We start from the raw sequence: 24493 nt of genomic DNA on the forward strand, positions 1-24493 counted from the left end.
ACAAGTCCCAATGCTTTAACATCGTCCGAGTGTGCTGTAATCTCAACACTTAAAGGTGGAAACTCACCTTTTCCAGAGGATCTCATAACTCACAATCTTTTGGCTGTACCCCAGCTGTGACATTTCAACGGGGTTTAGCATTCGTCTCTTAATCTCAGAGGAAATCCTCATTGGTTTTGAATGATGGGGGCAGACCATTCAGATGTCAAACGGAACTGTTCTATGGGCACGACGAATGAGTCCCCTGAAATCAGTGCGTTGCGGCCCGGTACACAGATTCACCGCAACCCAAACATTGATTTTAATTTGTTTACACTGAACAGTGGGAACGTGAGAAACTGTGCACTTCACATACGGTATGTGACATTTAGCCCTAGGAAACGTTGCTGTCTGGTGTAGTATCACTTGTCCTGTAATACCTGTGTAATACTTTTCCAGACAGACTTACAGGTGTATGTGGTGTGTGTGTGTGTGTGTGTGTGTGTGTATTGTACGTCTGCATGTGTGCTCAAACATGTGTGAGCGCGTGTGAGGCCAGGCATCCTCATCATTGGTCACAGTCTGTGAGGGCTCTGCGCACGCAGGCTCTGTCAAACTTGCACATTTCAGGACAATAACACGGATACTTCACATATTTCGCCTTGTGAGCCGACACGATCAGCACACAATCAGTCACAGGGTGACAAGACAGGAAATAAGTGTCTTCAACAAAAACAGTGTTTCAAACAAGGATACAAATGGGCCACTGCATTTTATTTGTGTGATTTTTGTGTGTTATATTTGTAATCTGAGCTGAAAGCTCTGAAAGTAATTTATCTTGCGAATAATTGTTTTGCTGGCCCTCACAAACAGATACAAACTGTATTTTTTTATTATTCACGACTATCGATTTTAGAACAGCCTCAAGGCCCGCGTGTTCTGGAATATTTCAAAGGTAAAGCACTCACCAACGATGTGATGTCACTCATAGTACCGACCATGTGGCCCACAAGCTTTGTTATGTAACTACTTTTTAGGTCTAATGATCAGAATTGTTTTGTCTTTTGCCGTGTTTTCTGTACGCTAGAGATCAGTAGCCTACAACCACAATTGCATGATGTGTATTGATGAACAAGGATTGAGAAACGTTTATAAGCAGAGAGGTTGAATCTTTTTTTAAATAACAAAACAATGCTTATTCAGGTTTAGACATTTGGAATGGTGTGTTTAGGCGTACATTCAGGCTATCTCTAAGTGGATATGTTCAGGCTAGCCTATATAGGGCTTAGGCCTAGTGACGTTATTTATTTATTTATTTATTAATGTATTTATTTAATATATTTGTATTTTTTGTTTTGTTTGTTTGGTAGCGCTTGTCTTTATTAGGTTACTTCTCCTGTTTTATGTTGTTTGCTGTTTTTTGTTCGCCAGCTTTCAACATTGAGGCGTCGCCACCTCGCCTTCGGGGCGGTACAGGGAGCGTCGTATAGTCTAATAATCTCCGGAGGGCATGCCGCGGCATGGGTGTGGTCTACGGGGTAGGGTTGGGCAAGGTGTAGCCTAGATCAGCGTATTCGCACGGCTACTGTGAGAAAGTGCAGTCTGACGCTGAATGCGAACAGCTTTGCCATTGACGGTCACGGGATTTATAGACGCTGGTACAAACACTACGAAACAGGGGAATCTAAAATTTAAAGATGACGACTGAGCCGTTGCGGTCGGCTCTGTCCATGAAATATGTGGAGGAAACGTCTCTCGCCGTCCCGTCGGATACCAGACTGAAGTCAGGACAGCAACGGGTCCTGGATCAAGTTCAATCCATCAAGAGGAAATCTAAGCACGTCAAAAGTGGATCGACACCCCCTACAAGTAAGATAACAGTCTTGCGTATCATTGTGCGGAGGTTAAATAATAAAGCATATAGGCTACTTTTTAAAGTTTTTGTTTAATGTATTATTCTTTTCTATTTTATAAATAAATGACCACCGTTGAAGTAGCATTAATAAAATGCAATAGTATCGTGTCGGTCGTTGGGTATTTGCTAATATTTTCCCTTTCGTGTCATTAAAACTCGGAAGTACTAAACATAAATACAAATGTACGAAATGTGAAGTTAAAGTTAAGTCTGAAGTTACAGTAGCTTACATATATTCAAAAAAGTGTTAATTGTATATATAGCCTAGGGATTTACAGATTGGTGCCCCGCTAAGATTTTTTTTGGTAAAAGTAAAATCTGATTTTAAGTTTTGGATTGAAGTTTGAGTATTCTTGCCCAAGGAAAGGAAAGGGGCGTTTCGTAGGTGAGAAACACACACCTGTCACACACACACACACACACACACGCACACGCCTGTGACACACGCGCGCGCGCGCACGCACACACACACACACACACACACACACACACACACACACACGCCTGTACGACGTATGAGAAGTACAAAGACTATTACGTGACTATGATGTGTAGTCTCGTGTAGGAAAATATTCGGTGTTGAATCAATTAATTTTTTTTACCCAATTTTTACTCGCTGGCAAATAATTGTACTATCTGGTTAGAGTGCCGTCTGGAAAACTGAGGCCAGATCCTTTGTTTTAGTAACCTATCCCTGTCTGTCAATAAAGACAACTGTCTTTTTCAATGGGGGAACTGGTATTATTATTATTATTATTATTATTATTATTATTATTATTATTATTATTATTATTATTTCTATTATTTATCTGAATGGCTTCAATTGTGAATTATTTTACCGTTTAGAGCGCGTGTGCTTGCGTGCCCGTGTGTGTGAAGAATTAATCTTGTGCACTGCGTTTAATGAGGCGGTAAACTCATAGCCTACATATTACTGAACGCAAAAGCCTTTTCATTTTGTGAAATGTAGTAGATTATATACCTATACTGATGGATTGGCACCTTCGTTTACGTATTTATTGACTGTTTCTGCATGAGACTGGCGTTTGGCTGTTTTGCGTTATGAGTTCAATACGTAAACCACTTCATTATCATCGACAGATGAAACAATCGAAATTGCAGACCCACTGGAGCTTCAAGTTGTTTTTGTAAGATAGCCTACTGGTTTAACGTCGTGTAAGTTATGACAGGGAGGCTACTGTAATCAATTTGATGTCAGTTATGTTTTTTATGTATTCGTTTACCGTGGTTCAGTGCGGATCCGATAATAATGATGTTACAGTAAACTGCCTCTAATTATCACTGATTATCGAGTGTAGTAGAGAGTAGTTATTTATTTCGGTCCTTATTAACAATTTTTACAGAATGAATGCACATAGAAATAATGAATAACAATGTTGACCGAAAAGGTGTAGGCTGAAGCTTTAGCATATTACACGTACCCTTTTTACATAATATATTCACGTATTAAATCACTACTGCACATCACATGCGTCTTGATCCTGTACTCCCGTGGTGTCAAACTCAGTGCCACGGAGAGCCGTGTGTATGCTGGTTTTTATTCCAGCCTCGGATCTTCAGTATATAATTAATTCAATTATTTGTTTAATTATAGGGCTGTATGTTGTTTAAATAAGAACTGTTGCTTTTATTTTATTTATTTTATTTTATGATTATTTGTATTTAATGCAGTTAAATTCATATGGCTGAATGAGTAATTGGAATCAATTAAGCAGCAATAATTAGTTGGAAGGAAAAGCTGCGTACACACGGCCCTCTGTAGCAATGAGTGTGAGACCACTGCTCTCCAGCTAACTCAGTCACCCTGCTTTGTGGGTTTTACTCAGTGCAGTTATCCAGCTAACTCAGTCACCCTGCTTTGTGGGTTTTACTCAGTGCAGTTATCCAGCTAACTCAGTCACCCTGCTTTGTGGGTTTTTACTCAGTGCCGTTATCCAGCTAACTCAGTAATCCTGCTTTGTGGGTTTTACTCAGTGCAGTTATCCAGCTAACTCAGTCACCCTGCTTTGTGAGTTTTACTCAGTGCCGTTATCCAGCTAACTCAGTCACCCTGCTTTGTGAGTTTTACTCAGTGCAGGTATCCAGCTAACTCAGTAATCCTGCTTTGTGGGTTTTACTCAGTGCAGTTATCCAGCTAACTCAGTCACCCTGCTTTGTGAGTTTTACTCAGTGCCGTTATCCAGCTAACTCAGTAATCCTGCTTTGTGGGTTTTACTCAGTGCCGTTATCCAGCTAACTCAGTAATCCTGCTCTGTGGGTTTTATTCAGTGCAGTTATCCAGCTAACTCAGTAATCCTGCTTTGTGGGTTTTATTCAGTGCAGTTATCCAGCTAACTCAGTAATCCTGCTTTGTGGGTTTTACTCAGTGCCGTTATCCAGCTAACTCAGTCACCCTGCTTTGTGAGTTTTACTCAGTGCCGTTATCCAGCTAACTCAGTAATCCTGCTTTGTGGGTTTTACTCAGTGCCGTTATCCAGCTAACTCAGTAATCCTGCTTTGTGGGTTTTATTCAGTGCAGTTATCCAGCTAACTCAGTCACCCTGCTTTGTGAGTTTTACTCAGTGCCGTTATCCAGCTAACTCAGTAATCCTGCTTTGTGGGTTTTATTCAGTGCAGTTATCCAGCTAACTCAGTAATCCTGCTCTGTGGGTTTTATTCAGTGCAGTTATCCAGCTAACTCAGTAATCCTGCTTTGTGTGTTTTATTCAGTGCAGTTATCCAGCTAACTCACTAATCCTGCTCTGTGGGTTTCACTCAGTGCAGTTATCTGGCTAACTCAGTAATCCTGCTTTGTGATACAGGCTGCAGGACCTGGGCTGTTCGTCTATGCCAGGGGTCGGCAACCCTGGTCCTGGAGAGCCGCAGGGTGTGCTGGCTTTCGTTGTTACTTGGCATTAATTGATCAATGAAAGCCGTTGATTACACAGTTAACTCACCTCACCTGGTTTCTTGGGTGTGAATCGGTTGCTTATTTTAAGGTGGAGACGAAAGCCAGCACACCCTGCGGCTCTCCAGGACCAGGGTTGCCGACCCCTGGTCTATGCTGTCGGTCATGAATAAAACATCACGGACAAAAGTTTGAGAGCACAACGCATGAAAAGGGGTCTATTTAAGGTCATATTCATGCAGGAAAATGATGTCAGGGCTTTGATTAATACCCATGTGGAAGAGTAATCGCTCAGTCAGAATGCTGGCATGCAGCGACCTGCAGGCACTATCAAGCTTACACACTCCCTGAATTAGTGCTGTGTGCTCAGCGTCTGACTCCTTGTTTTAATTCTGGATCGACAAATGAACATTTCACGATCTTACATAATCCGGAAGACTGATTAATACGTTGTTTTATTTTTCTTTCTGAATTGTTTGAATGTGTACAGACTTGGTTGAAGAATAACATCATTCAGTTTTAACTTTTTTACTAAAAGTTTTCAAAGACATTTAAAGAACACATTTAGAAACAGAAAATGTCACATAAAACTGATTTTGGCCACAGAAATATTACATCAGAGCGAGTGTGGGGGTGTCAGTAGTTCAGTGGGATCTGTCCAGTTCTCTGACTTATATACTGTAAGTATTCAAGTCATCAAACCTTGTCCGTTCATGTGACATCATCCTCAATGACATCACCCTACAGAGAAAAGCTTCTTGTGTAACTATGACTTTCCCATCAGATAGAGTGTCACTTTTATTTTATAAATTGAAATATTCACTCTGCAGCTAACGGTAATTAGCACTGCAATAATACTTTGCAAACTGTTGGAATGTTGGCTATGTTTGCTTTTATTCTTTGTGTGACATTTCCTGCTGGAGTTCACTCTGGGCATGTCATTGTTCTTTTTTCTAAAGCTGTAAATCCGGGTTTGAATAGCTTTTCAGTGTAATTAATGACCGACCGGTGTCTACAACGCTGGGAAAATTTTAGAAATTTGCAAAGTACTCGTCAGGAACACAGGTGAGCCAAATTTGCATGAACAAATGTGTTCTTTTTTTTCCGATGAGAAAAAGCCCTTCACAATATTGTTGAGTATTGTCATGGAAACCCACAGCTGTTCAGTGAAACTCCAATTTCCTTATTTTTGACATTGAGCTGGCTCTATTTACTTTATTTATTTTTCAATATTTGGAGGTATCTTTGTTATATCAAGACATCAAGTGACAGTGGAGATATATTTTTGTTCTTCGAAGATCACATTTCCCAAATGTGCCCTGAAAGTACAGTAATGTTCTCTTTGGCTACAATTGAGCATGCTTTCTAAGCAAAGAAAAGTTGCATATTAATTATACACTCAGTGAGCACTTTATTAGGTATTTATTAGAATTATTTTTTAGATTCATTAAGTCTTGTGCTGCTGTAGCCTTAGAAATGAAAATTTCCACATAGAAATTTCACAGTCAAAATCATTCCATGGTCAAAGTCTCTTGACCATAACTGCATGCTTTTATGCATTTCGTTGCTGCCTCATGATTAGCTGATTAAATATTTGCATTAACAAGCTGGTGTACAGGTCTACCTAATAAAGTGATCACTGAGTGTTTATCGCTGGCTAGGGGTACAATTTAATGTATCTAGTGTATAGGGTACCGTCCCAGCGGTGAGCATTTGTACCTTTTCAGACGCTTTTCCTAACTTTATTTCTGAGAGTGTTTTGGCATATTAAAATGACAGTAAAACCTCTTGTGTTTTTATATTCATTTGCGGTGGTAATGTGATACAGTGGCTGAGCTGCACTCAGAGGTGACACTCCACCATACACCGTGTACACCCCTCCACCTCCACCGCCTTTAGCTGTCAGCAGAAAGTGAGAGATTACAATCCTGTAGTCCGGCTAGGCGAGGCGATACAGCCTCGTTCTTTACCTGTACGGTAATAGCCCAGTAGGCAATGGGAATAACAGAGTTTTCTGTCCAATTCAATTTCATTCGATTTGATTGTTCTCTGTTTCCATATTCGGCTGGGATTACTCATTTGAGAAAACATGTGGTTGAGTGCAAAGTTGCAAGCTGATGTATTCGTTCTTTTCTGTGCAATAGAAAGTTTTTGACGAAATTTGCAAAAACGAAACAAGTGGAGCACTTGTGGGGGAAAATCTAGGCAAAATGCCAAATTAATCTCTATTATGTTTCTGTGAGATGGTGTTGCCATTCTTAGTATGCTTGTAGGTTTTATTATTATCATTAGTGTAGGCTATTCAACAAGCTTATAAGCTGCTCTACAGCCAGTAATTTCCTTTGAAGTGTGCCAGTATATATTGATAATCATCAGAACATTTTCTCAATTAATTTCGCAGGGAAGAGACATCGATGCCAAGCCTTGTACGCTGTAGAAGACAGGCTGCAGGCAGAGATGGGCTTTCTCTCTTTGATGTGCCCTGTTACTCAATAAAACTGCAAAGTCATAGTCTTTATGAAAGCGAGAAAAAAAACACTCATCTACATTTCAAAGTGTGTGAACGCCGTGCTAGCCGGTATAACAGTATGGAGACGAGTTTGCACTGTGGCTTTTTCACCTGGGGAGACTTGCTTACTTTCAGAGCTGTCATACTGTGTTACCTGGAGAAAGCTGTGCATCAGTGAGTCTCCGTCATCCGCCGCACCTTGGTGAATAAATAGCAATATCTCATATACACGGGTATCCTGTTTTATCCAGTCTTTCTGTTTATTCCTTTCCGTTATTTCTGAATGAACTTCTGTGTACTCCTTCCTGTCCTGTGTCAGGATTCACTCTTCCATCGCGATTGTATTTGTGTCAGGGATTGTACTGTATCATCTGGGAAATATAATTTCATGAGATTAGGTTAGAAAATGCATGGAGAGGCAGGGACACTGTACCGTATGCGTATTTGTTTATAAATGGAATATGCTAATGTTAAATGTTGAATTGGCAGTGTTGTTTGTTTATGTTAATGCTCAGTTCCTAATGCAAAAGCCCCATCAGTGTGGTAAAGCATTCATTAATTTATTCACTCGCTCACTCACTCACTCACTGACATACTCATTCACTGACATACTCACTCACTCACTCACTCACTCACTCACTCACTCACTCACTCACTCACTCACACACACACACACACTCACTCACACACACACTCACTAATTCACTCACACACACTCTCACTAATTCACTCACACGCTCACTCACAGGAGTGGGAGGAGTCTTGTGAACCTCATCAGAGTGACCGGTTATGGCCTGCGGTTAAACTTCTCCTGCCAAGCAATTTGGTTTGGCCCAAGAAAGGTTTTGTAATTAAAAAAAATAAATCATCTTCAAAAGTGATGTGAACGGGAAAAAATATCTTCACTCAAATTCTAAAGTAAACATGCCCCATCATACTGCTTCAAAACAGGTGATATAAAATAAAAAAATACATGGCATGTAGTCAGCGATCGCAAATCCATTTTATGAATACACAGGTAATACATTATTGTATAATCCTCCTATTATGTTCTGATTTTATGACCGGTTTTACATTGAGCCCAACAGTTAAAATAAACACATAAATATGGTAATAGAAAAATGTTGAAGCATAGTGTGTCGCCTTCCTATTGTCTCCAAAATTACTAGCCTTTTATCCATAAATATGAATGTATGGGAAGGCCACCAGAAACATCCACAAAGAAATCAGAGAGAAACAAATGGTTGTATATTTTCCTACATTTGAGGGTCAAAATAACACTGTGCAACACATTTGTATGCCAAGTTGGTACAGGACTTATTTTTGTTGCATTTTTACTATTTAATCAATTTTAAAAATCATTCACTATCAAGATGAAAAAAGGTTAACTGGTTTTTAAGCTATCAAGAGTCAAACACTGAATGGGTTCAAATTGACCCCAAACATAATAGGCGGCCTGAAGCTGTGTTCACATATTAACCCGTGCTGTATTAGCGTAAACTGTGTTCACATGGTTACCCGTGCTGTATTAGCGTAAACTGTGTTCACATGGTTACCCGTGCTGTATTAGTGTAAACTGTGTTCACATGGTTACCCGTGCTGTATTAGTGTAAACTGTGTTCACATATTAACCCGTGCTGTATTAGCGTAAACTGTGTTCACATGGTTACCCGTGCTGTATTAGTGTAAACTGTGTTCACATGGTTACCCGTGCTGTATTAGTGTAAACTGTGTTCACATGGTTACCCGTGCTGTATTAGCGTAAACTGTGTTCACATGGTTACCCGTGCTGTATTAGCGTAAACTGTGTTCACATGGTTACCCGTGCTGTATTAGTGTAAACTGTGTTCACATGGTAACCCGTGCTGTATTAGTGTAAACTGTGTTCACATGGTAACCCGTGCTGTATTAGCGTAAACTGTGTTCACATGGTTACCCGTGCTGTATTAGCGTAAACTGTGTTCACATGGTTACCCGTGCTGTATTAGTGTAAACTGTGTTCACATGGTAACCCGTGCTGTATTAGTGTAAACTGTGTTCACATGGTAACCCGTGCTGTATTAGTGTAAACTGTGTTCACATGGTAACCCGTGCTGTATTAGTGCATTCTGTACGGTGTAGGGAAGGTCATTAATAATTTGGTATTCTGCCAAAGCAACTTGCAATAAGGAAATAACATCATGATCATGTACAGTAAGCACAACACATGTCTGGAGACCTGTGAGATAACTCCTATATTGCCTATGTTGTGAAAAGCACAATGCAAATAAAGTGTCATTTAATTTATTTGGATTAATATTCTCTGTGCACACTTGCCTTCCTACAGGTCCCCCCAACACCGGATTCAAGGAGTTTCGGTGGCTGAAGTACTCCACTGCTGGTGATGGATCCGTCTTCTCAAAAGGCATTTCCAACGGAGCAACGAGCGTCAAGAAACCGGTACTGAACTGTTTATCACATAAAACTTTGATCGGACAGAGAATGTCACCTGCTGTGGCGACATTGGCTCAGGTGGTAAGAGCAGTCTTCCGGCAGTCGGAGGGTCGTTGGAGGGTTGCCAGCTCGATTCCATCCTAGGTGTGTCAAAGTGTCCCTGAGCAAGACACCTAACCCCCGTAAATGCTCCTGACGAGCTGGTTGGTGCCTTGCATGGCACAAACACATACACACACACACACACACATTTCAATAGTCACAAACCGGCAGCATCTTACTGGCTGATGCTTTTGCTGCTGCCTGCATTTTGTCTCGTTAAATGTTCACGTCTTCTCGTTCTCCTCCTGATGGCACCATCGCCATCTTGGTTTCCTCTTGCCGCCATTTTGAGTGCCCGTTCTATTTTTACCAGGCGGTTTTGATTGTTCTGAATGGCTGTGTTATGAAGACTGGAGCCTGGCAGATGCTCACAGGCTGAAGCGGCTTGAGTCACCGTGCCTGGGTGGGGAAGGAAGTTACGGGACCGGACGTACCGGTTCTCACACTTTCAAACATTGCTCCCTCCTGGCGGGCCGATTGACCCCTCTCTGTTCCAAGCTTCGAAAGGGAACATGTTCAGTTTTTTTTTTTTTTTTTTTTAATCTCTGTCAACTTCGGAGCAAACCGGTTGACAATTATGCTTAGGCCAGTGCTACTGGTATTGGGTTTAAAATTGGCTGTGGGGTCAAGAGTACTTTTGTCATTTTGATTTGAACACAAAGCCATTATCCACCAGTGCAAATGTTGGGAACACTTTACAATGAGGTCACATGAATTGGCATTAACTAATGTAGCTGTTAACATGAATTAATGATTAACAAATGCATGAAATCAATTTTTCATTAGTTAATTCTTAACTTCTAATTAATGTTACATTAATATTTATACATGAGCAAACCATAGGATACATGACATAACAACTACATTAATTCATGCCAAGTCATGTGACCTCATTGTAAATGTTTAATTAATGGATACAGCCTAAAGGGCTTATATCAATGGGTGTGTTTGAACAAAGCTGTTTTTCGGTTTTCAAGGTCCTCAGTCCCACGTTGCATTTCGTAGCGGTGGGGAGACCATGGCTGTCGCTAGTGGGGTGATAAGGGTGACGATTTTTGGGGCCCACAGCTTAGGGGGACCCACAGAAATTGCAGTGCTCTCTCAGTTGTTTGGCTTGGCTCCTGTTTCAGCTTTCAATGGAATCCTCTATCATAGGTGTGAAGTATGACAGCGCCCAGATGAACAGCCAGTTTGCCTGAGAGAGAACCCTTGAAATAGATAGGGTTCTTCTATAGAATCACAGGGTTCCCCAGCTGTAAAATCCAGCTATGCCAGCCTTGAAAATTTAGCTGATCAAGCTGGTCATAAGTTGGTCTAGCTGGGTATCAGCTGGTAGCTTGTCTGAGCTAGTCAAACCATGTTGAGCTGAGAGCAGGTCTGAACTGGTCATCCAGTTAAACCATGTTGCCATGTTGAGTTGGGAGCTGGTCTGAACTAGTCAACCAGCTACCAGCGTGTTTCAAAACATAGCTTGAGCTGTTTTTTTTCAGCAGCGTCCAAGAGTGTAGGATGGGGGAGGGGGGGCCCAGAGGAATCAGGGGGAGCAGTATTCCCAGCCCTGCCCCTGGGAAGACTCTAAGGTTGTATGTGGGAGCAGTGGACTGAACCATCTTCTGCTCTTCTTCTTCTTCTTCTTCTTCTACCAAGGTCAACTCCCAGCAGAGCTTTCAGTCCAACGGTAACTACACAATGAAGATGGGCGCCGGCAGTGTTGGCAGGAGAACCGTAAGCACGTCCAGCCAATGGCAGAAACGCTTCCTCTCCATGGGCGCCAGACCTGTCACTCAGCCGGTGGTGCACACCAACGGCCTGAAGCCTAGCCGTAGCAACCCAGAGCTGGCAGCCAAAGCGACCCTGGAGCAGAGGAGCTTTTCCAACATGCAGCCCCAGGTCAACCAGTACAGTGACTACGGCGTCAACGGTGGCACCCTCTACGGGGCCAACACTGGCACCATGTACGGGGCCAAAAGCGGCACCGTCTATTCGGCCAACAACGGCAATGTCTATGCCGCCAACAACAGCGGCCCTGTCTATGCTGCCAAAAGCGGTGCTGTCTATACAGCCAACAACAGCGGTGCTGTCTATGCAGCCAACAGCGGCCCTGTGTGCTATTTTCCAGCTCCCTCCAACCCGGTGAGCAATTACCCGGCTTTCTCCAGCGTCTCCATGACTGAGTCCAAGATGTCCGCTCCCAAGGTCAAGGGCTTCTTCGCAGGGTGAGTGTGGCCTGGCTGACGGTCCGTCCCACCTGTTTCAAATACTGTAACTGTCGTGTTTGACAGGATCACACCGTGACACAGTCGTAGCACCAACACAACGTTGTTTACTTCTGCATTCGCGATCCCTCTAGACCAGAGCAACACAATACAATACAATACCATCACTCAGGCATAATACGATGATTGCTGCACAGTGGAACAATGCTATAACTCGATGCGTCACTGATAACCATTACATTACATTACGGCAGTCTGACGGCGGCCTGTAGTGTAGTGGTTAAGGTAAATGACTGGGACACACAAGGTCGGTGGTTCTAATCCCGGTGTAGCCACAATAAGATCTGCACAGCCATTGGGCCCTTGAGCAAGGCCCTCAACCCTGCATTGCTCCAGGGCAGGAGTCTAATCAACTGTATGTTGCTCTGGATAAGAGCGTCTGCAAAATGCCAATAATGTACATTACATTACATTACATTATTGGCATTTGGCAGACGCTCTTATCCAGAGCAACATACAGTTGATTAGACTAATCAGGAGATACTCCTGCCCTGCCATGCAGGGTTAAGAGCCTTGCTCAAGGGCCCAACGGCTGTGCGGATCTTATTGTGGCTACACCGGGGTTAGAACCACCGACGATGTGTGTCCCAGTCATTTACCTTAACCACTACGCTACAGGCCGCCCCCATAACCCCGTATGCAGACATAACAGTAACCCCGCCATCCTTCCCATTCTTTGTTCGAGAAACAACAATAGCAATATTCAGGTTCCTGAATTGGCATTAGCTAATGGAGTTGTTAACGTGAATTAATGATGGACAAATACATAATGAATATAATTATAAGTAGTTAACCATTAACAAATATGCAATGACTTTTTCATTCCAATATAAATTGGCACTGACTTATGTAGTTGTTAACATAAATGAATGATGTACAGATATATTAACAGAACTGCACAGATTAATTTAAGGGAGTTAAGAGATCAGTCCGTGAGGACCTGAGAAATGAATGTAATGTTCACTGTTGTGAAGTTCTTGATTCAGTCAGGAGGTAAGAGTGGTTGTCTGGCAGTCGGAAGGTTGAGGTTGTGCTTGAGAAAGACACCTGGCCCCAAATTGCTGCCGATGAGCTGATTGGTGCCTTGCATGGCAGCCTCTTGTTGGGCGGGATCAAACCGGCAACCCTCCGACTGCCAGACGACTGCTCTCTTACCTCCTGAGCTAATGTCGCGTGAGAGAGCATCAATTGTAAAGTGCTTTGGATAAAAGCCCGTGCAGTCCATTGACCGTTCGATGGTGTGATCGCTTGGTCAGGGCGACTGTGGATGGAGCCACGTCCCATCCAGACATCACCATGACGGAAGCTGTGCAGTATCTTCTGAGCCAGGACGAGAACTACCAGCACTGCGGAGCTTCCTTCATCCAGCACAGCACCTTCAACGCGGAGAAGGCCAAACAGCAGGTGAGGTTCCCCTCACCACTGAGGTCCCCTCCAGAGGTCCCTCGCGTGTTCCCGGGTGTTGGTCACGGTTGCTGTGTCCTTGCTGAATATTGTAGCTAAAAGCAACTGGGATTCTATGGTGGTATAAGCTGTGTCATAGCTGGTTCATAGCTGGTTAAAGCTAATCTCTAGCTGGTTGAGTGAGTTACATTACATTACATTACATTATTGGCATTTGGCAGACGCTCTTATCCAGAGCGACGTACAGTTGATTAGACTAAGCAGGAGACAATCCTCCCCTGGAGCAATGCAGGGTTAAGGGCCTTGCTCAAGGGCCCAACGGCTGTGCGGATCTCATTGTGGCTACCCCGGGATTAGAACCACCGACGTTCTGTGTACCAGTCATTTATCTTAACCACTACGCTACAGGCCGCCCTAGCAAACCACCTACCTACGACCAGGCACACCTCTCACACACACACACACAAGCCGCCCTCCCTCACGTTTGTGGGGTGTGTGTTTCTGGGGTGCGTGTCTCCAGGTCCTGCAGCTGGGGGGGATCCCCTCTCTCGTGGGCCTGCTCCACAGCCCCAGCGCGCAGGTGCGGCAGACGGCCGCCGCCGCCCTCCGTAACCTGGTGTTCAAGAACAACCCCAACAAGGAGGAGGTGGGGAGGAGTGGCGGGATCGCGGAGGCCGCCGCCCTCCTCAGGGACACCAACGTCTCCGAGACGGAGAAGCAGCTGACGGGTACGGCTCCTCACGATCGATCGTATGGCGCTTTTCTTTAGACGGTCAAAGTGCTTACAGTGATGGGGGGGGGGGAGAGGACAATGTTTTTTTTGCCAGTTGAATCAGGGGATGATTAGGTGGCAGGTTGCATTACATTACATTACAGTCATTTGGCAGACGCTCTTATCTCTCTCATCTCTCTCTGTCTCTCTCCCTCTCTCTCTCTCTCTCTCTCTCTCTACCTCAGGTCTCCTGTGGAACTTGTCCTCGGCAGAGAGCCTGAGACCGGAGATGGTAAAGACCGCCCTGCCCGTCTTAACCGAAAGTGTCCTGGTGCCCTTCACTGGATCCGGGGAGAAGAGTGCCAACATCAACATGGACCCCGAGGTCTTCTACAATGCCACTGGCTGTCTACGGTGAGGAACTGCAGAACTGAGACAAATACAAATTCAGAAGTCCCAGGTTAAGGTACAAAATACAAGGGGCTAAAGATAGATAGATGAAAAATAAGTGACAATAGGTTTGGGGACTGCCTAACCAACAGTCTTCAGGCTGTGTTGGAAAATGGGCAGCGAGTGAGCAGTTCTCACACAGCAACAGCTGAGAATATTCCACTGTGAGACGCAGTCGAAAATACTCTTTAGGCCGTGCACTACAATGCGCTGAAGGGCCCTCGGATCAAATATTTCTATGTGCCAGGAGCACCCTAGACATCAAAGGGCAACAATACGCACAAACAATTTGAAGCAACCTGCACTTAGTGCAGGCAGAGCATATTTGCTTGCTTGGCTTCGGTTTTGAGTGCTCTGCTCAAACTTGTCATGATAAGATGCTATGCTAAGATGCTAAGCTAACTTTTCAGTAATGCTTCAACATACAAATACTCACTAAAACATTTGTATTTGCCCCCCCCCTTTTGTTAAACTCAAGGAAATCTGAGAATGAAAGTTCTGTATATATGACCAGCTGTCGCTCTTTACTTCCCTTCCATGAACACGTTCTCTCATTTCCGTGGACTGTGGAAATGAATGAGGCTCAGATGATTCATAATGTTCAGCACACGTGGTTTCGAGTGGTTCTCACAACGTCAAGGAATTTACCCATCTAAATTTTACTGGCATCTTAAATGAGCCTGCTCATTAATAATTAGGCTTTTATTTTTTAAGCAGCTTTGCTCGTACCTGTTTTTCTCCGCGTCGGCCAATGGAAACCACACCTTTTTTGTGGTTATATTTTTGTATGGCTCAGCTGTTCACTTATGTGTCATTTGATAAAGCAGTGCAGTGCCTTTCCTAGTGTCTACCATTTACATTTAGATTTGAGCAATTAGCAGACCCACTTACTGCACAAAGCAACTTTCTAAAAAAACAAACCCAAAGAAAAAACATTCATGCAGCTGAGAACTTTGCTGAAGCCCTTCAAGTTACGAACCTTGCTCAAGGGTGCAACGGCTGTGCCCCACCTCAGAACTGAACCGGCAACCTCTGATCCCTAATCCTCACGGTGCTCCGGCACCCTTCATCGAGGAGTTTCACTGTGGCGCTATATAGTTACAATATGTCTATCGTAATTATCACATTTATGTGTAATTTTTTATTTTTTATAAAATAATGTTATATTTGCCAAAACGGTTTTACATCTGCTTCTTGGCCTGTTATCAGATTAATCTACAAGGGCTAAAGTTTTTATCTATATGCTCACTCTAACACGTGGAACCACGTGTTTTCAGCACACTTGTCCCTGGTTATAATTTGCACTTTACCTTACGTCGCTCTGGATAAAAGCATCTGCCAAATGCCTGTAATGCATTGTAATCTAATGTAATGGTGAGGTTGGAACTAAATAAGTCCTTTTGTTCTCCTCCTAACCATTACTTTGTAATCTAATGTAATGGTGAGGTTGGAACTAAATAAGTCCTTATGTTCTCCTCCTAATCATTACTTTGTAATCTAATGTAATGGTAAGGTTGGAACTAAATAAGTCCTTATGTTTTCCTCCTAACCATTACTTTCTAATCTAATGTAATGGTGAGGTTGGAACTAAATAAGTGCTCATGTTCTCGTCCCACACAGGAACCTGGCCTGTGGGAAGAAGGGGAACCGGAAGGCGATAAGGAACACGCGCGGGCTGATCGACTCGCTGGTGCACTACGTGCAGAGCTGTGTGAACGCCGATCGCCCTGATGAGAAGGTGGGGGTTTCTGGAGCTCCGTGGGGCCTCTGGCCCTCTGCAGCGCCCTGGCAGCAGCCGGCCGCGTTTTGGCTGATGTCACTACCGAAGCGTACTCTGTTCTGCCCTCTGAACCCAGAGTCGCTCCATTGGACCTATTTCTGTTACGATTGCCTTTCTCCAAAGCCCCCTGGACCGAGTTGAAAATTATAATGTGTTATTGTAAAAAAAAAAAAAATTTATGTGAACCCTGGTCTCCTACATGATGGACAATCACACAACATCTGCTGGGAGGCAGACAAGACTGTTGTTTTTGGCATACAAGACTGTTGTTTCTTTTTAAAATGAAATTCCCTTGAATTTTGATTAGTAAGCACATAGGCGTTTGATTACAATGATTACAAGTCCGTCTGCCTCCAGGGTGCTGTTGAGGGAAAAAAATATAGCGAACCATCCCATGAGCCACACCCCTGCACTGCACTAGGGCTGCACTCAAAAAAAAGAAAAGTTCCCGTCAGAACCCTGTGATTCCACAGAAGAACCCTATCTAGTTAAAGGGTTCTTTGTCAGGCAAAACGGTTCTCACACTTTTCACACTTCACACCTATGACAGAGGGTTCCATAAAAAACTAATGACAACTATGGCAACAAGCCCAAGAACCATTTTAGAGGAGTATCTCCAGTCATGCTCTTTTTAGTTTTACATCTTTCTCTATCAATTCCTCCTATCAATGATCAATGTTATAGATATCTGGCAGCCAAACAAAATACTTTCAAAATATATTTTTTTACCTGGATTAGTTGTCTGTGCAGGGCCTTAACCCTCTCTCTGTTGCTCCCTTTCCCCATTGCCCCTGACCCCCCCCCAGTCAGTGGAGAACTGTGTATGTGTCCTACACAATCTCACATACCAACTGGAGACTGAGGCGCCCAACCACTTCAGCAAGATCACTGCCCTGGCGGGGGGAGGGACCCCCACCAGAGCCTCCGCCCAGCCGCCCTCCAGCCCCCCTCCTATTGGCTGCTTCAGTCCACAGAGCTCTAAGGTCCCACAGGAGGTGAGCTGTCCAAACGGGGGCACCGATCACACCCACACATCCTGCCCCAGACACGGCCGTGCACCGCGGCTAGGCTAGGCTAGGCTAGGCTAGGCTAACTATTTAACACACTTCGCCATTCGGCCCGACAGTCTTGTAAAGAGAGACTTTCACGCTTCACAATCTTTACATACAGTTCACTTATGCAGCTGGATGTAAACTGGCAGCAGCTCACGGTGGGCAGCCTGTTTACTGTAGGCAGCCTGTAGCCTAAGGGGGCTAAGTTGTAGGCTTGACTGGAACCCAGAAGGTTGGTGGCTCAAACCCCAGTGTAACCACAATAGAATCCATGCTGCTGAAGGCCCTTAACCCCACATTGCTCCAGGGAGGATTGTCCCCTGCTTAGTCTAATCAACTGCAAGTTGCTTTGGATAAAAGCGTCAGCGAAATAACTGTAGTGTAATGTAAAGTACCTTACTGAAGGGTACAACAGCGGAATCAAAAACCAGGAACCTCAAAGTTATACTACACTCCTGCCAAAAAAAACAATTGTACCACTGTCCCAATACTTTTGCATTTGACCGCAAGTAATAGACAAATCAGTGCTTTTCAGAGAACAGAGGGCCTTAATGGCGATGTGCTTATGCTCTGCGCCTCTGTGTCGCGTGTTGTTTACGACGTTCTGATTTCCCCCCTGCCAGACCACCTTTGACTACCCGGTGCTGGAGGACAGCAACCCCAAGGGAGCGGGCTGGCTGTTCCACTCCAAGGCCATGCAGGCCTACCTGTCTCTGCTGAGTGACAGTGAGAGTGACGCCACCAAGGAGGCCTGCGTGGGCAGCCTGCAGAACCTCACGGCCAATAAGGGAATAGTACGTGAGCAAGCCCCCCCCCGCCGCGCGACACCGCAGCGCTGTTATGATGCTAACGAGCGAGCCGTCTATCACGGCCGCGACGCACCCTGCCCAGGCCCTCACGTACACGGATAGAGGAGCTTTTGTTTTGTTTTGTTTTGTAATCCTAAGAGACCACATACATGTGATAGGAATGTTCTCAGCTGAACATTCTGGCGCTGATTCAACAATCGCTGTGTGGAACTCTCAGCAATGCAGTTCTAGACGTGGAATTTTTGTTCCAAAAAGTGTTCCAAAAACTAATTCTCCAATTAAAAGGGTTAATTAGTCAGATAAAGTAAAGAATACTATCTGACCCCTTTGTCTAGTAGAGGTGAGTTGAGCCAGTTCTTTCATAGGTTTTTTCCTTTGTAATTTCAGACTATGATTGGTTATTTTCTGTCTCTGACCTGACCTCTGACCTCCGACCTCTCAGGTGTCCAGTGTGATGAGCCAGGCCATCGTGCAGAAGCTGAACGGCCTGCAGCACATCGCCCCCCTGGTGCAGTCCTCCAACCCCAGCATCCAGAGGACTGCCGTGGCACTGGTGGGGAACCTCACCAGGACCCCACGGCTGCAGAAGAGCATGGGTGAGCTCCGTCCATCCAGATATACACTGTAGGGACTAGGGGTGTAGGAGTCTCACCTCATGATTCAATTAGTGTACATCTCTGACCTCACAATGAATCGATTAGTGTACATCCCTGACCTCACAACCATTCAATTAGTGTACATCTCTGTGCTCACAACAATTCAACGATATGTAAATCTGTAAATCTGTAATCTGTAAATCCCTTTGCATTAAAGCGTCAGCTAAATAACTGTAATGTATTTGGGTGCAAACTATGGGTGCAAATCTAACTGTCCTTTTCGGAAAACGATTCAATGCATAATGAAATCTGTCATCTCACTGTGATTATACGATTTGATTGTTTTTTTTGTGACACAGTCACTGATTTGTTATTGGTGGAAAGTGATCACGTCATGACATGGCGTAGCACTGTTCCCATAGAGGGAAAGACTGACATGTTTTTGTCTTTGGGGCGGTGTGTTGGTGTCTAGCCCGGCAGATCCTCCCCCAGCTGGTTGCCTTTCTCAGCTCGGGCGGTCGGAACGATGTCGAATCTGACGACGCCATGGCAACGGCCTGCCAGGCCGTGGGAAACCTCCTGGTGGCAGATCCCGAGCTGGGGAAAAAGCACCTGAACAACAGCTTCATCAACTCGCTCAACGACCTGAGCAGGAACAGGTGAGACCTTCCTTATGATCTGAGCAGGAACAGGTGAGACCTTCCTTATGATCTGAGCGGGAACAGGTGAGACCTTCCTTATGATCTGAGCGGGAACAGGTGAGACCTTCCTTATGATCTGAGCAGGAACAGGTGAGACCTTCCTTATGATCAGAACAGGAACAGGTGAGACCTTCCTTATGATCTGAGCGGGAACAGGTGAGACCTTCCTTATGATCTGAGCGGGAACAGGTGAGACCTTCCTTATGATCTGAGCAGGAACAGGTGAGACCTTCCTTATGATCTGAGCAGGAACAGGTGAGACCTTCCTTATGATCAGAACAGGAACAGGTGAGACCTTCCTTATGATCAGAACAGGAACAGGCGAGACCTTCCTTATGATCTGAGCAGGAACAGGTGAGACCTTCCTTATGATCTGAGCGGGAACAGGTGAGACCTTCCTTATGATCAGAACAGGAACAGGCGAGACCTTCCTTATGATCAGAACAGGAACAGGTGAGACCTTCCTTATGATCAGAACAGGAACAGGCGAGACCTTCCTTATGATCTGATTAGGAACAGGTGAGGCCCTAAATTACAACAATGGGGCAATAATTGTAGCCCTTGCCAACCACACCCCCCCCCCCCCCCTTTCTTTATGAGAGAGAACACATTTTCACTTGAGCAAAAGCTTATGCTTATCTTTTGTGAACATCTGATAAAGGCCTATGCTGAAATGTTGTTAAATAACATTATATAATTCATTATTACTGTCTATGTGCCTGCATGTGTGCACGTGCGTAAATAATATACATGTATAATATACTATCTCTCTGCGGTGCAATGGCTGCATTTGAACATGGGGTTATTAATATGACAATTCTCTGTTCAGCTTCTTCCCAAAATCAAGCAAAGCTGCGGCCCTCCTTCTGTACGGCCTCTGGGCGGAGAAGAACCTTCAAACATATCTCAAAAAGGTAAAGCTTTTTTTGTTGCCAGAACTGAAGAAGAAGAGTGAAGGATGAGCTTGCATATAACACAAGACCAAAACTAAACTGTGCTAAAAACAATTTTAAAGTTTGCTTTTAGACTAAATAAGAATTTTGACCCATATCTGAGTGAGACATAATACTTTGGTACAAGAGCAGCTGTTGACTTATGGTGGGCGACACACCACCAATGTCTGTAGAAGGAAAGCGCAGGTTGCTGTGTTATTATTGAAAGCTGAGCTTAAGCATTTCCCCTGGGAGGATGTTTACCAGTTCAATGACTGTTTTTCACGTCCCGACATAAAAGAGCCACGTCATTTTCATCTCGCCCTAAATGGATCCTTTGGGATTAGACCAGAGTCAGGTTGAGGGGGATGTGTTGTTGGGTGTCTCAACCACACCTCAGAGAAAAATATTTGGCAAGAATGAAGAGAGGGTAAGGTTACAGGTGCACAATGTGAGTGCACATACAGCCTGTGTAGGCTAGGAACCCTGTGTTTTTTATTACACTATTCACAGTTGTCATATTCAAAAAAAAGAAAAGAAAAGGGCTAGATTAGAATCAGCGACATTTTAGAAATAGAAATTACAGAATTTCCTGTCTGAACAAAACCAAAATTATCCATTACCATATGATCTGACAGATTACAAATGATAAAATTACTCAACGCAGCCTCAGCATCGAGATTTATATGTTCGTACCGAGGAGAGCCAACATATGTCAGAAGTGTATTTCTCTATTTCAAAAATTGACACTAATAATTCAACAGTTGTGCTAATGCGGACAATAATCCTGAAAAAAAAATAATACTTTGGATCCTTCCCATAAGGTTTGTTATACATATTTTATGGATTCTAATGCTTCAGATTATTTTAAACATTAGAAATCATGCTAACTGTACCACTCTGTCAGAGACTGAGAACCTCATAATTCCACTCCTCTTGTTTTCATTCCATTCCGAGCCAAGAAACATGTAGGTGCACAGTGATGGGAGATGATTATGTTTATTAATGTTAGCTGTAAAGGCTCAGTCCTGTTCCTGGATGAGTTCATATTCGCACTGCATTTGTGTGTGCGCTTGCTCAAGTCGGTGAAACTGAGTCAGGAATCCTGTGGAACTAGTTTACCATGCAACTGTCAGCCTGTTATCTGTTCGCGTCTTAGCCATTCTCTCCCGAGCATTTCGCTCACGGATGCCTGTCAGTCCCAGAGTGCCGTCTTTCCACGACTCCTGAAACAGGAGAAAAGAGCTAATATCGCTGAGAACTGGTTTCCAGGGAAACATGCCTTTTGCTGTTAGCGCTTCTGAGGATATCTACACAGAGTGGGGTCCCACATCCCCGAAAACGCTGCCCAACAGGTCCAGTGTGCGGTCTGCTCCTGTCGGAAGCCACTGCAGTGTAGTTAATACATTATGGCCCGGTTTTACACACACAACTTAAGCTTAGTCGTGGATTAAATAGAGGTTTGTATGGAGAATCTCCATTCCAAAAATTTTTTGAATCTGGGCTAGGCTTAATCTGTGTCTGTGAAACCCTCCGTATTTACCAGAATTCAGCGGATACTCTGGAAGTGAATTTTGGAATGAATACACTTTTCTGGGTTTATACTGCTCCATTTATACTGCTGGATAGATACTGATGCAATTTAGTACTGTACGCAATGGTACAATGCAATGTCGAACCTGCAACTTCTAGGGCATAAGGGCCAGTCCTTTAAACATTATTGTACATTTTTATTGCTGTGTACATGGGGAGCCAGGTGCGCTTGCAAAGTTTGTTAAAAATCTGATGTATTCCTACAGCAAGGAATGAATAAGGGCTCGTTTGTGAATGACATCACCACGGCTGTCCACAAGTCAGTGCTAGTGGATTAGTCGAAAGGAGGTCTGGAAGAAAACCAAAAGGTAACTCCTCATCCACACCTCTTTCCCTCTTTCAAACCGTTGATTCACTGGAATTCAATTCAATTTTTATTTTTTGTATAGTGCTTTTCACAGACGGCTGTCACAAAGACGCCTTGCAGAACAGAGTAATGCCTGTGTGCCTTTTATATCCTGGTTCTGAAAGCGTAGCGGAGAACAAATGACAGTATCTTCTCCACTAGCTCTCTGTCAGCTTGCTCATGTTCATCGTTAATTATGGTCTGAGTTAAATTCCCTTGTGGTCTGCTTTAATAATAACTCTTCATCTGTTGCAGACAGAAGCGGACATGTTGAGAGAGTCATCTCATTGATCTGTGGCTTTGCTACATAAAATATGAATGTATTTTCTGCGGTACTGCACTTTGGTCACTGAAAAGCTGTTTTCTAATGTCTCTCATTGATTTTGTACATTTATAATGAATGGATTTGTAAACAAAATGGATGAATGAGACACCGAGAGCAGACAAAATGGCCGCCCCTGGCTGTTTTCCACGTGACCAAATGAAGAAATGATTGACGTGAATCTTCCAACAACAAGGGATGATGACAACTGTGTCATGGAGTGTAAATTACTGAATGATAAAGGTTAAAGACATCTTTCTTCATGTTCTGGTTTCATTTGGCAGCCTCAGTTTCTTCTCCATCAGTGCGGCCCACAGAAGCTCTGTCAATGAAACGGAAAGTGCTAGAAGTTGAGCGGCAGATCTTTATTCTCACATCAGTGAAAGTTTTGCTTGGAATTTTTCCTTTTCTTCCAGTTTGGAAAGCTGAATGTGTAATTTATAGGCCTGTCTTATTGTTGCAACATGCTTTAGTAATTCATGAGAGTGTAAACAAGCACAAACATGCTGTCTTCTCAAGCTTTGATATGTAAAGAAGGTCATGGTTTCATCAAATTTCATGTAGCAATAACATCAACTGATGTTGAGATAAATATCTGTTGCTCTGGTTTGGCTGTGGCACTAATTTTGTTTTTTTAATGATGCAGTGGGTCGGTAAGGACAGATTGTCTGATGGCTTTTCTTGCTGTTTATGCAAAACACTTACTACTTTACTTTTCAGTGTGATTTCTCTGTCATTTTAGAGGGCAATTTCCATTGAATCTGACTGTATTCATAAGTTGTGACTTCATGGCACATTCAGACATTTTTTATGGATTTCATTTAACAGATTTAGAACTCAGATCAAATACAATTTTGGTTTTCAGTGGTATGTTTCAAACAGTGATCAGGGGCGTTGTTCACCACGCGTTGCTCTCACTTTTAATCTTTCAATGCATTTTCACTTTTTAATTTGACCATTTGTATCAGCTTTTTTAAATTGTAAGATAATACTATATTAAGCATTAACTGCCCATGCACAGTTATTATGGTTGTTTGTTAAGTTGTTTGTTGGGCTGAATTTGTTGGAATTGTCATGTGTGACTAACGCACACCACCAGGATGAAAGGCCAAAAGATGACACAATTTTGCAAGCCTCTATGGCTGATAGAGGCTTGCAAAATAGTGTCATCTTTCGGCCTTTCCAAAATGGGCAGAATTCTGACACACAGTACTGCTTTTGTATTAAATATTAATTATCAGTGCTTCATGGAATGAATTTGACCATAAATGCATCATAATTACATATTCTTTTGCATAAGAATTTGTTGTGTGTTTCATGTGGGTTGGCTTGAGAAACTGATTGCTTAACCGCTTTGCTTTATAAATGCATTGTCATGTAAGCACCTTATGACTTTTTTATATTGATTAAATAAAAGATTTTCAAATTAAATGTGTTTGTCGTTTGAAGGATAATTTGGTATTATTGCACTGTGACTGTGGGTTCAGAGAGACAGTCGCACCAGAGTTGGTTTATGTTAAATCTCAGAAACACGGTTTGAATACATTTGTTGAGAATTATCAAACACACAGGGTGTGCTATGAGTCAACAAATAACTTGAATAGTTTTAGAACAGCTCAAAGTATCATATGGGACAAGCAACGTTTGGTGTTGTGTATAAATAAACTATTGTGA

The 24493-nt window shown here is 43.4% G+C and overlaps 1 protein-coding gene across 1 annotated transcript; it reads left to right on the forward strand.

Moving 5' to 3' along the window:
- The first annotated feature begins 1540 nt into the window (after positions 1-1540).
- LOC133110766 (plakophilin-1-like) lies at positions 1541-24250 on the forward strand. The gene is made up of 14 exons (XM_061221065.1): positions 1541-1848; positions 9638-9750; positions 11494-12062; positions 13379-13526; positions 14047-14254; positions 14484-14652; positions 16309-16426; positions 17275-17463; positions 18144-18314; positions 18772-18925; positions 19398-19584; positions 20456-20540; positions 22358-22459; positions 22753-24250. Exons 1-13 carry the CDS (start codon positions 1677-1679, stop codon positions 22427-22429), a joined length of 2355 nt encoding a protein of 784 aa, XP_061077049.1. The 5' UTR covers positions 1541-1676; the 3' UTR covers positions 22430-22459; positions 22753-24250.
- Positions 24251-24493: the final 243 nt, after the last annotated feature.

Source organism: Conger conger, chromosome 14 (assembly GCF_963514075.1).
Source record: "Conger conger chromosome 14, fConCon1.1, whole genome shotgun sequence".
NCBI lineage: Eukaryota > Metazoa > Chordata > Actinopteri > Anguilliformes > Congridae > Conger > Conger conger.

Excerpts from the sequence above, each read along its gene's own strand:
- LOC133110766 (XM_061221065.1), top strand. The coding sequence starts at position 1,677 with ATGACGACTGAGCCGTTGCGGTCGGCTCTGTCCATGAAATATGTGGAG. Across the intron at positions 1,849-9,637 it reads TGGATCGACACCCCCTACAA|GTCCCCCCAACACCGGATTC; the intron begins GTAAGATAACAG and ends GCCTTCCTACAG. Across the intron at positions 19,585-20,455 it reads AACGACCTGAGCAGGAACAG|CTTCTTCCCAAAATCAAGCA; the intron begins GTGAGACCTTCC and ends TTCTCTGTTCAG.